Genomic DNA, 13,211 nt, shown 5'->3' on the forward strand with positions numbered 1-13,211 from the left:
TTGCCTTAAAATGAATTTTAATTATGAAAGAATTATTAAATTAGAGGAAATCTATAGAAATAAATTATAATTAGCCAAGGCTATGGAGCAGAAGAACACATTGGAAGACAATTTACTTGTCTTGCCATTTATAACTAAAACTGCAAATGTAATGATCCCCACCCCATCTTAGTCATCTACAACATAACTGCAGTTAAACAACCCTGAACTACTCTTCTAATTAATTGGTATTTTTTAAATGATATTCCTACTCAGAGATAGCCAAGAAGATAAAAGTTCTATATCCAAAAATTGGCAGCTATCTGGATCTTTCAGACAATAAAATATTTTCAAAAGTCACTTTGAAAGTATCTATATGCTTAAGTAAGAGTTGAAAATCTCCATAATTCATCTTTTATTTAAAAAGAACTTTTATTGAACAAATTCAAATCCAGTTCCAGTCCTGAAAAAACTGAGAAACCCAACTACAGGCAGACAACAGAAAATGTATCTTCTGCTGTTTAGTCCTTGTCCTTAATGTACTGGATTTTCAGTCAGAGGACCTGGGTCTTAATTCTGCCTCTTCTACAGACAGTTGTGTAACCTTGATCAAACTATTTGACTTTTAGGTTCAGTTTCTTGATATCAAAAAACAATGGAAGCCCCATCTCTAAGGTCTCTTCTAGCTCTAAATCCTACTGTATTTCCCTCCATGAGGATTTATTTAATCTTAAATGTAGACATTAAGAATATGCTGCCAAAAATCTGTGATAATTTTGCATTCTTACATACTAATTTGAAATAAAATGATTCCTAATGCTACTCAAAATTAGGACACAATTGCCATTTTATCAATTAGCTTTATTTTGCAATTAGCACCAAGAGTTTCAGTTGATAATATTTTCCCTCATTGCATTCAAATTCTACTTTTTAATGTTGACTGTGCTTTAAAATTAGATTTCCTAAGTTCAAAGTTTAAACATCCAAATTTGTGTTTCCAAGGTTTTTGTTAGTGTTCACATAGAATAGTCAACTTTTCACTATTTGTTGTTTAGTTATATGATCTATTTAGTTTAAATAAATGTTCCTTGCATATGACAGAGATCATTTTATTCATTTTTCATTAATTTTCTTTTTATCCTTATTTGCTAGAAAAATACCTTGGGGATTGATTGATTGATTAAAACTGGGGTTTTATCTAAACTATTATCTAAATCTAACATATCTAAAATAATTTTGAGAGATCTATATCATCTTTTATTTCAATTCTTATGGATACATATGTGTATAAAATCATACCACATTGTGTTAAAAATCTCAAATACATTTTTGATGTAGTCTCCATTCCCTTCTTCTTCCTCTCTTCTGCTTTCATAGGTATAGGGAACTAACAATTAAAAATTATATTAATAATATTATATATGTTTTCCAAATTGTGGTCCTCAAAAATAGCCTGGGACACTGAGAGGTTAAATGTTTGACTGGGGGTGAAATGAATGAGGCCAACTTGAATTCTGCTCTTACTAAAACTAGTATGATATTCAATCTAAATTTAAGAAAAACTTCTGCAAATTTTCCCTTTGTAATCTCATCTAATTTTCTATTTATTTAAGTAAAGAACTTTTGATCTTTTGTAGAGGGGGGTATCTTTTCATTTGCATGGTTTATAATTCTTCATCTGTTCCTTATGTTAGTGGGAAAGTGTCTGACAACTTGCATTCGCAAACTGTTATCCATTTAAAACATAATAAAGAAATCTCCCACAGTATTACATCAATTTTCATTGCCTCCCACCATTGAATTTCTCAGTTTATTTCCATTGATTTAAAACTGTTGAATTTCCTTTAACTTTTATGGAGAGAGAGAGAGAGAGACAGAGACAGAGAGACAGAGTGACAGAGAGACAAAGAGAGACAGAGAAACAGACAGAAGAGACAAACAGAGAGACAGAGAGGAGAGAGACAGACAGAGACAGAGAGGGAGAGAGATAGGCAGGCATAGGTAAATATATATTATAAATATCAGTGAAATGCATACAAATACATATATAATATATATGTATATATGAAGTAGGTATCAGTGAAAGCAGACATAGATAGCAACATATTGTAGATTCTCAAATTATGAAGGTGAGTCCAATGTTAAATTTCTTCGGATTCTTAATGAACTGTAATTAGATTGATGCAATATCATTCCAGATGAAATGCACCTGGAAAATTTCAAAATATATTCATATTGACAATATTAGGATGCATTCTCTGGTTATGGTGTATGCAAAGAAAAGTTCTGTCATCAGTAACATCTGTTCAAAACATGCACACATTGATATACATACTCATACAAAAAAGTACTCTGAATCTTATTTCATTACCAATTTGACATCCCTAATAACATTATGTCAAATTATTAACAATTGAATTTAAAGCAGGCGATGATATTATTACAAATTTAAAATAAATAAGTAGTTGGTAGATTTATTTACATCTCTGAGAAATAGTAAGGATTGATGTGCATACAGGAAGAAAACTGGGCTTAAAAATCATGTTTCATATAGGGAATTGGGTCATCATTCAGAAGCTGCAAGCATGTTTCCTCCGAAGAAAAAATATGTTGAAACTAGCAGATGCAGTATGATATAAAAACCCTGTTTGTAGTTCACAATGAGTAGTGGCTAATTCCATTTTTAATATTCAGTTTCTTTAAACATTCACAAAACACAAAGGAGATTTTTATGTTTTGCATAGGAGATGCTTTATAAGTGTATGGTGAATTATATTGAAACCAGGTTTATAACTACAAATGATTCGCCTTCATCCTCTTCCTGAAATAAACCTTTCTCTATTGCCTAAGGTTTGTTTATTCTGCAGAACTCTTGGCCTTGGAATTTGTTACATATATTCATAGCTACAGCATCTTCTTAACACAATCTCCTTAGTTAGGGGAATATTGTAGGCCACATTAACCTTAAAAGTTGGAGAAAAGTCAGCCTCCAATAATTGCATCTCTGATAATTCTGTTCCAAAGGCAAAGGCAATCAAGATTAACCCCTGCTTTAATAAGCAGGAAATAGAAAGATTATAATTTTGCATTTAATAGAAGAACTCATGTTTCTACTGATTCTTTTTTATTTAGTTTGTCACAAGAAGATAATAAATATCATTTTGATGCTGAGTATTGCAATTTCATGATGTTTTAATTATATACTCATTATGACTAAAATATAATCATTTCAGGAGCCAATCTCCTTTGAAGAGAGGATTCTTAGGAAAAAAAAGTTTTATTATCATTCTCATCATTTTTAGCAACATCTGACATTAAGATATTGCTGTGATATTTGAAATTCCTTTATTACCAGTTTCAATGTAAGAATTAACCCGAGTAGAAACCTTCAGAAAAATGACAGAATTTTGAAGAAGAAAGGAACTTTTGGAGTTATCTTATTTGAATTTTTTTATCCTAAACAAAAATGAGGAAAATGAGCTTCAAAGCATTTGAAAGATTAGCTCAAAAATACCCATCTAGTTTATAACAGAGATGATACTCAATACTCCTTTATAATTTTAACAAGAAAAATATTTAATGTTGTAATTCATAGACCTGAGGTTAAACATAGTTATGTTTTTTAAAGCATTTTATCAACCTTCAATCAACCTTCAATATCAACCTATCAATTATCCCTTTTCTTTTACTTACTACCAGTGAAACTATGGATATCAAAACTTTTCTACAGAATTTGTGTTATAGAGCAATTTTATAATTTTAAGAATTTGTTTCCCAATCAGATTATGTGTTTTCTTAAGAGAATATTATTTTATAGAGCATTAGATACAAATAAATTTGCATATATTGATCTCCTAATCACAAAATCTCAGAGTTGAAAGGAACCTTAGTGACCATCTAATTCATCTCACAAGACATATAATCCCCTCTACAACATCCCTGACAAAAGAGGAGCCTACTCTTTTATTTATTTTATCTTATATTTTTAGTTTTTATTTTTGTTTAAGGCAATGGGATTAAGTGACTTGCCCAAGGTCAAACAGCTAGGCAATTATTGAGTGTCCATCCTCCAACTTTTTCTACTAATTTTTTCCTTGACAGCTAGGCAATTATTGAGTGTCCATCCTCCAACTTTTTCTACTAATTTTTTCCTTGTCGGGCCAAAAACTAATTCTTTTTTCATTTGATAGTTCTTTGGTTACTTAAAAATAGATATCCAATCTCCTTTAAGTCTTTCCTAGGTTAAACATCTATAGTAATTTCAAATATTGTTTTTTGTTCCTTTCTTTTGCAAAGCAATGGGGTTGAGTGACTTTTCCATGATCACACAGCTAGATAATTATCAAGTGTCTGAGGTCACATTTGAATTCAGGTCCTCCTGACTCCAGGGTTGGTGCTCTATCCACTGTGCCACCTAGCTGCCCCTCAATTATTCTTAATGTAGAATAATTTATAGACCTAACATCATCATTGTGAACCTTCCCTGGATCATCTTCAACTCATCAATATCCTTTTTAAATTGCAATGCCCAGAAGAGAATATAGGACTCTAGGTGTTAACTGATCAGGTAAGACTATAGTCCTGGTTACTATGCCTCCCTTACTAATTGTCTAAATTTAGATTAATTATTTTTTTTTAAATTTCTCATGCTGTAACACTGATAATTGATATTGAGGTTACAGTTCACCCATTCTTTTTCAGAGAAATTGTGTTTAAACTTGTCTTTTATGTATTAATGGTTATGTTCAAATATTTCTAAGATTAAAATTTGTTATTACTTCTATATTGAAGGCAAAATGGAAAACAACTAGTTTTTTTCTGCCATATAATGTCAAAATACAGGTTGCTTGAATAGAACTTTAAAAATTTAGGGAAGATTAAAGAACAATAAATTAATGTAGATCTCAACTCATATACTTGACTTCTTTTTATGTCATAGACTATCTATAATAGTAAAAAATAATTAAAATTTAACCAAAAGCAAAATAAAAATTATTATGTTTGCAAAGATTTAAAGTGCAGTTTTAGAATACTTTGTTTTTGTTTCTTTAAGATGTTTTAGTACAAGAGAATGAAGTAGATAGAATTTACACAGATCATCACAAACAAGTTGGCAAAATTTCCCATTTTTATATTGTCAAATAAGATCGAGAGACATGGATTATATAAAAGTACATTTAGCTGGTTGTGTAATGAGACCTAACACCCAAAGTTTTGGTTCTATGTTAATTTAGAAGGAGATCTCAAGGGGACAGAGGTGGGGGGTGCAGTATTCTTGATCTTGAGTTAATATTTTTCCAAGTAACTTTGTATAAATGAAAAATTTTAACCTTCTCTACTTTGAAAGTGGAACAAAATTGAGTGTTGCTAATATAATGAATGACAGAGTAGAACATTTTCTCAAATGTATTTTGATGAAATTTTATAAAGTTAAGTTTTTGTTCACACAAACAATTTCACCACCATAAAACAGGTAATATATAAGTAAGCACAATTTGTCTGAAAAAGAATAGGTGCACTGGAGCCTCAATATGAATTAGCAGTGTTATTGCATGAGAAATTTAAATAAATAATCTAAATTTAGACAGTACTAAAAGAGGCATAGTACCTAGAACTTTAGATATAATAGCCCCTCTTTACTCTGACCTGGGTCAGATCACACCTAGAGTCCTACTCTGGACATTGCATTTTTAAAAGGATGTTGATGAACTGAAGATGATCCAGGGAAGGGTAACAATGACAGTGTTAGGTCTCTAAATTATTCTATATTAAGAATTATTGAAATTACTTTTGTTATTTAACCCAGAAAAAGACTTAAAGGGGACAGAATATCTATTTTTACATACCTGAAGAACTATCAAATCAAAAGGGAATTAGTCTCTTCGCCCCAGAAGGAAAAATGGGAATAATAACCAGGCTGGAAATACTGTTATTATAGAACATAAATAACACCCCACTAAGCAGGTTTCCAGTTAATAATTTGAGTGATATTTAAACCTACTGATCAGAGAACAAGAGTTGTTATTTGACACACAAATGTAATAGCACTAACAGATCCTTAACTGTTGCTATAATTTTGTTATTTTATAATATTTTAACTAGAAATTTTAGCTATTTGTTAAAATGTTATTTTTAAAAGGTGGAAGACATATAATTTTCTTTCCAAAAAAAGATGATTTTATTTACATTAATGATTAATATTGAGAAAATTACATGGAATACAATAATAATTATAATATTATTCAAAGCAAATTTATTTAGAAGAAACTTCCTTCATTAAGATATAATAATTTAGCCAAAAAACCCCCACAAACCTGGAGATAGTTAACTAAGTCAAAAGTTATTTTATTTTACTAGAAAAGTTAGTACTAGTATGTCTTCTGAACCTTCTTCATTTATTATGTAGGAAGTTACCAATTCATGCACTAATTCTGTTCCCAACCTTTTTAAGTCAGTTGCTTGGAACACAGAAAACACTGTGGAATGGTACTTGGGCTCTCAGAGCATGCTGCAAAAAACTAATTACTTTACCTAAAGTTTACTTGGAGTTAATCACTAAATTCTCTTTGGATGACTCATGGGTACAGGAAGTTGACCTTGGTTTTTCCTAAGAGAAAGCAAAATTTTTGAATTGCTACCTCTATGGAAAGTCCTGCACATAATTTTTAGTCCTGCATACTTGGACTAGACAAATTAAGTTTGGAAAGACTCATCACCAATTTCCCTACAGGGTGAAAAAGCTTTGGTCATAAGAATTTTTTAAAATAACCTGCTAATTTTTTAGAAGAATGACAGCCTGTGGCAGATCGGGGCTCTCCATATTGAAAGACTGGAGAGTCTTGCAGTATTGAATTTAGAAGCTTAAATATTGCTCTGTCTTACCAAAGGGAAGCCTAAGGGCTAAAACAAGTTAGAGAGGACAATGATTTGCTGTAGCAGTTTAACCTTAGAGACTGGCTCAACTATTTTCTTTCCCTTTCTCATCATCCATTTATTCCAACCAGGTTTTCTCTCCTCTGATTAAAACAAATACTATTCTGTTGAGATTTTTCTGAGGATTCTTTTTATTGATAACAATGAGAAAACTCTTAAGTCTTCTTAATCTTCTATCTTTTCACTTCAGTTCTGTAGGGAAATCAAGCTGCAAGTGGTTATAATGGTATTTGAAGCCTTTCATAATCTGAGACCAACCTAATTCTTTGCTTCATATCATATTGCTTCCCCAACCAAATTAAACCATTCTCCATACCCTTTTTCCATCCTGATTTCCCCCCCTCCCATCCTCACACTTCACACTCAGTCTTTGGGATTTTAATCTCTTTGCATAATTACTATTTGATAACAATATTGGACTTCTTTCATATACCTTCATCTATTAAGGAATTTCCATTCTTTCAAGGTTTGATTTTGATATACTTTTTTCATTGAATGAATCCCCTTGTCTCCCAATAGAATTTTATTTCTTCCTTCTAAAATTTCTCAGAAATCTTGACCTTCCTCCTATTTGCATTTTCTCACTCTTTCTTGAATTTTAGTTACTTGAATAAATTTCCATCCCTCATTAAACTGTAAAGTCCTGAGAGAAAAAATATGTTTTGTAATATTGTTCCATTCTTAACAAGTTCAGTGCCTATATTTCAGAGAAACACCTAAACAGATTTTATTTATTTATTTATTTTTACTGAGTATTTCATCACAGAAACTAGGATGGCCTCTGAGACAAGTGCTGAGGTTTGGACTCAACCTAGGGGTAATAGCAAAAATAAGCAGGTGCAGTTTCAGAGTTTTGCCTGTTTCCTTATTTCCCTTCCCTTTTCCTTTCTGTATTCTACACTTCTATCTGTACTCTGTGTTTGAGTCATAGAAATACCTCCAACTAGTTGGATTAATAATGAGTGGTGCTGAGGAATAAGATAAGATGAAGAAAAAGAAGGGACTCCCAGGCATCATTGGGATGTGCACTGGGGAGATAAAAGAAAACAGAAGAAGGAAAATAAATTCTAAACACTGACAACTAAGAAAAATGGAGAGATATTTCTATAGACATCTGAATAAACGACTATTCCCTGTTTTTCATTTGCATGTTAAAGACATAGGTATTACCAAGGGAGTACAGAAATTTGGAAAAACAGTAATTTACCTTAATCCCCTCTCCAAATCAAAAATGTACCTGCTGTTTCTAACTTTGATAGTTAATTTATCCAATGTAACAAGTCACATAAGAGTTTGATTTAAATACAATATGATGTTATTTCTAAACTTAAGGTCAGTCTACCAACAAGTAGGAAGAGCTCATTATTTTGTATTGCCACTTTATGCAGTATTTCCTGTAGTCTTTCTAGAAATGTGTGACCTCTGTTTCAATACTTCTCACAGATTTCACAGGCTGTCACCACCACTCAGACATCTCTAACACAGACAACTGTAATGGAAACTGTAACTATGGTGACCACAAGGGAACAAATCCTGGTAAAGCATGCCAAAGATGAACTGCTACCGTCACCTCCCCAAAAGAAGCGACAGATTGTTGTGGATTCAGAAATTAGGAAAAGGTGAGATGATGAAGATTAATTGTGACCCCAAAAGTTAATTTGCTACTGCTGTTGGTTATAGAACTTCTGGTACTATAAAAAATATTTAAATATGCCTTGAATGTCTCTAATTTATTATTATTTTAGTAAAAAAATAATGAAACTGTTTTTAAGGCATTGATAAGGAATCATTACTCAGCTTAATCAATAAAATAATTTGTTTTATTAAAATAATAAACCACAAATGATAAATTACAATTTTTCCTTTCTTAAAAATATTTTTAGCAAAATCAATTTTGTTTAATATTTTTAGAAAAGTATTTCTTGCAGTAACAAAAAACAAGAAAAATTCCATCTCCAATAGTTGGGAGTCTATTCTGCTAGTATATAAGCATATACTTTCTAAATCTGTAGATAGTAAATCATGGGAAATTCTAGATCAGATTTCCTAATCTTACATATTTATAAGTAGTTATATTTAAGTTCCATGATTTTAAAAGATTCATTTGCTAATTATGTTGGAATTAACATTATAGATGTATTAGTTGCATTACTTTAAATAAATGAACATATTGATTTTATAATTAAAATTTATTTCAATATAAAAGCTAATTTAATTACATTAAAAACTTTGCTCTTCTTTGAATAATTTTTGTCGGATCATATTAAAAGAGTTTTGAAATTAGGAAAGAACCCATAAAATCTAATTTTATTTCTAAATAGCTTATGTCTACTGATTATGTAGAATGAATTCTTTACTTTAGAATTTAAGATAAAGATAGAAAGGGAAGAATATATGCATAAAACTAGTACATGAGCTGTTTTGAAAAGAGAAGGAAAAAATACTTTAACCAAGGTTATCCAAATAAAATATTCTGCCTTTCTACGGCATTCTAGCTACAGGTTGAAAGTACAAATTGCCGTTAGGATTAGGACGAGTTTTATTCAAGATTCAAGTTTGATTTGGGTACCCCTACTATTTCTTATAATTTCCATCTGGATGTGTAGTGCAGTTTTTTTCTGGGAATAGGTAGCAAAACCTAGCTAATTTCACATTCCTAATATCTCTAATCATAGACCCTACTCCTCATTGTTTGTAGAGATTATGAGAATTTGTAGACTTCAATCTATTTCAGTGTTCCTAAGGATGACCACACAAATTGAATTGGTTGTAAAAGGGTTGCCAAAAGCAGGATCAAGGAGAGAAAATTTTAATGGATATTTGATTTCTTCATTTCTCCTTATCCCTCATGTTTTCATGTGTTGTTTCTACATATGGTTGAGGTGGGATGACTAAGGGACAAGGAAAGATGACTAGAATCTTTCACTAAGCTATCAACTCAGTATTTGAGCCGTTAGAAAAGAGAGGATTAAATATTTGGAAGATTTTTATTCAATGATTGAGAATTTTCTAATTTTGTACATTTGAATTGGATTAAAACAGCTAAAATTATCTCCATTATTTTGTATCTAGGCATCAGCATGATAATATCCTTCATCCCATGGGAGAATTGTAACCCTAGTGGAAGCAACATAGCCAACAATGACATATACTTTAAAACAATTGAGATTGATGCTAATGTAACAATAAAATCACATTTCAGCAAAGAAAAATATAAATAATTCAATAGGTCCACTGAAATTTGTATATAGATTAAATTATGAATTTTGATAGCAAACAGTGTGGATATTATTTTGTGATCAATTTTTCGTGTTCTTGACATCCATCAATCCTTTGTCTATCACTTATTTCTCCTGAAGTCATTACAAGCAGTAAATCCTTCCTCAAATATCCCAATCTTGACTATGAGTTATTTCAGTCCAGTTCTGCTTTTCTCTTTTTACTCCAACTTTTACGTAACTTCTTTAATTTCAGAGCTTCATATCTTGTTTAGGTAAATGGCTCCAAAATGTTTATCTCAAGGCCTGTCCTGAATTCTAACCCCAGATTTCTAACTGCTTGCAAAGCATTCAATTTCTAGGTCGTGTTTGACATGAAGTTTGGTAAACCACCCTGAGTCATTCAACTTGCTCAGTTATAAAAGGGGAGGTACCAATAACTGTATAATAGGATTGTTATAAAAAAATCAAATGAGATATTTAAATGAACTGCTTTGTAATCCAAATGTGCTAGATAAACTATCATCATTAAAATTCACTTTCTAAATGTAAATGCTTTTGCAATTCTCCAAATATCATTACTGCTAAAAATAAAAAAAATTAAACCTCTTGATATAGCACTAGCAAATTAATTATGTTTTTAGATATTTTTTCTCCCTATTCCCCCACCCCTAGATAGTATTGTCCAAAGTCTGAGGAAATTTTGTAAAATATCATTGTTATAACCGAGAAGAAATTAGGCCTAAATAAAATTACCAGGACTTATTATTTTGATATTTTAAATAAATTTATTAATTTCAAAATTCTAATCAAAATTATACTTAAACTAAACATCAAAGAGCATTTAATAAATGCTAGCTGTCCTGCTAGCTACTATTTAATTAATAATTTGTTATAAATACAGTTAATTAAAAAGCCTACAAAATAATTTAGGCATGATCCAAATAATATTGTTTATTCTAGAACTGAGTTTATTTTTAAATTAAAGATTTTATTTATTTTGAGTTTTACAATTTTCTCCCAATCTTCCTTCCTTCCCCTCACCCCCCCCCCACAGAAAGCACTTTGTCAGTCTTTACATTGTTTCAGTGTTGTACATTGATCCAAATTGAATGTGATGAGAGAGAAATCATATCCTTAAGGAAGAAACATAAGGTATAAGAGATAACAAGATAAGACAATAACATATCAGGTTTTTTTTTTTTCTAAATTAAAGGGAATAGTCCTTTAACTTTGTTCAAACTCCACAGTTCTTTATCTGGATGCAGACAGCCCAAAATTGTCCCTGATTGTACTCATGAAATGAGCAAGTCAATCAAGGTTGATCATCACCCCCATGTTGCTGTTAGGGTATATAGTGTTTTTCTGGTTCTGCTCATCTAAGAGTTTTTTAAATGAAAAATTGATTCATGCAAGAATTTCTTAGTAGAAGTAATTTTTTCTGTTTTTTTTTTTAAATATGCCATGGTTACTACTTAGAAGGTCTGTTCAAAAATAAACATGGTACTCTGGTACTGAATTGCAGATTATAATTTTCATTATAATAATTATTATTTTACTGCAAAAATTGAAGTAAATTAATATTATTTTGCATATAAAAATCAGTATATAACATACAGGGTAGTGCAAAGTTACTGCTGTTATTCCAATTAATCTGGCATTTTTTTAGAGAATTGGTTTCTAATGATTTCGTGTTTAAAGGAGTTTTTAATGTTATAATTTTTTATCAATTTACCTGCCTAATTAAATTGGTATGGACAGAAGAGAACAGGGAAGAGAAGGAAGACATAGTTTCCTTATTAGAGTGAAGTTTTTCTAGACTAGAGTTTCTACAACAAGAATCTAACCTTTGGGGGGGGGTTAGGTGGCGCAGTGGATAGATCACTGGCCTTGGAGTCAGGAGGTCCTGAGTTCAAATCCAGCCTCAGACACTTAATAATTCCCTAGCTGTGTGGCCTTGGGCAAGACACTTAACCCACTGCCTTGCAAAAACCTAAAAAAAAAAAAAAATAACAAGAATCTAACCCATTATGAAGAAAGTGCCACTCCTAAATGAATCATTCTCCTATATCTGAACTCAATTCTGCTTCTAGTATGTTACTTAGGTCTTCTGTGGTCCATTCTCATTTTGCCAATCTAGCTTGAAATAATTAATCTGTCTGATTTGTCTCTAGACATTGCAAGTTATAAGCTTTCTATCCTTATTTTAAAATATTTTATTTATTTAATACAGATTATTTCACATTTTAAGGGTAGTGGATAAAAAGAACTTTAAGCAGTTCTTTTATTCCAATTGTATAAGACAAATACATGGATTAATTACTGTTTTACTTTAAATTCAGATATTTGTTTAGCTTCAGAGTTTCAAATTAGAAGCAATAGGTATCAGTACTGAGTGAAACACCTTTTTATATGTTACTTTTAGTATTCCACTGGAAAATATTAGATCTCCAAATATCATTTCTGCTAAAAATAAGATTTATAAAAATATCTTGGTATAGTACTCTCAAAGTACATTTTAAGATATTTTTCTAATATTTGCATATCCTAACTTGTTCAGCCATTCCCCAGATGATAGGCAGTCCCTAAGTTTCTATTTCTTTGCCACAACAAAAATAACTACTTTAAATTTTTATACATATGTGTTGTTTTCCTTTTTGTTTTTTTTTTTTCTCTTTGGAATGTAGTCCTAGTAGGAGCTTCACTGTGTAAAAGGTTTGCATGGTCTAATAACTCTTTTGGCATTTTCCAAAGTGTTTAACAGAATGGTTGGACTAGGTCACAACTCCTCCAACATTGCATCAATCTACTGATTTTTCCATATTCCTTCTATCATTTGTCATTTTCTTTTTTTGTCATCTTAGCCAATTTAATTAATGTGAAATTGTGCCTCAGTGCTATATTAATATATGTTTCTCTAATTATTAGTTATTTAGGGCAATCTTTCATATTTTTGCCCTTCTTTGTGTCTTCAATGTTTCGCAAAGTATCTGGTGCATAAAAAGCAATTAATAAATCATAGACAACTAGTATATATATATATGTGTGTGTGTGTGTGTGTGTGTGTGTGTGTGTGTGTGT

At 30.9% G+C, this 13,211-nt stretch overlaps 1 protein-coding gene across 1 annotated transcript in view; it reads left to right on the forward strand.

The window, feature by feature from the left end:
* Positions 1-13,211, forward strand: part of DMD (dystrophin) — a 2,282,785-nt gene that overhangs the window by 736,949 nt on the left and 1,532,625 nt on the right. The window contains exon 18 of the mRNA XM_074220296.1: positions 8,356-8,531. Within this exon, the coding sequence (XP_074076397.1) occupies positions 8,356-8,531 (176 nt within the window). The remainder of the gene's footprint in view (positions 1-8,355; positions 8,532-13,211) is intronic.

Source organism: Macrotis lagotis, chromosome 1, assembly GCF_037893015.1.
Source record: "Macrotis lagotis isolate mMagLag1 chromosome 1, bilby.v1.9.chrom.fasta, whole genome shotgun sequence".
Lineage (NCBI taxonomy): Eukaryota > Metazoa > Chordata > Mammalia > Peramelemorphia > Peramelidae > Macrotis > Macrotis lagotis.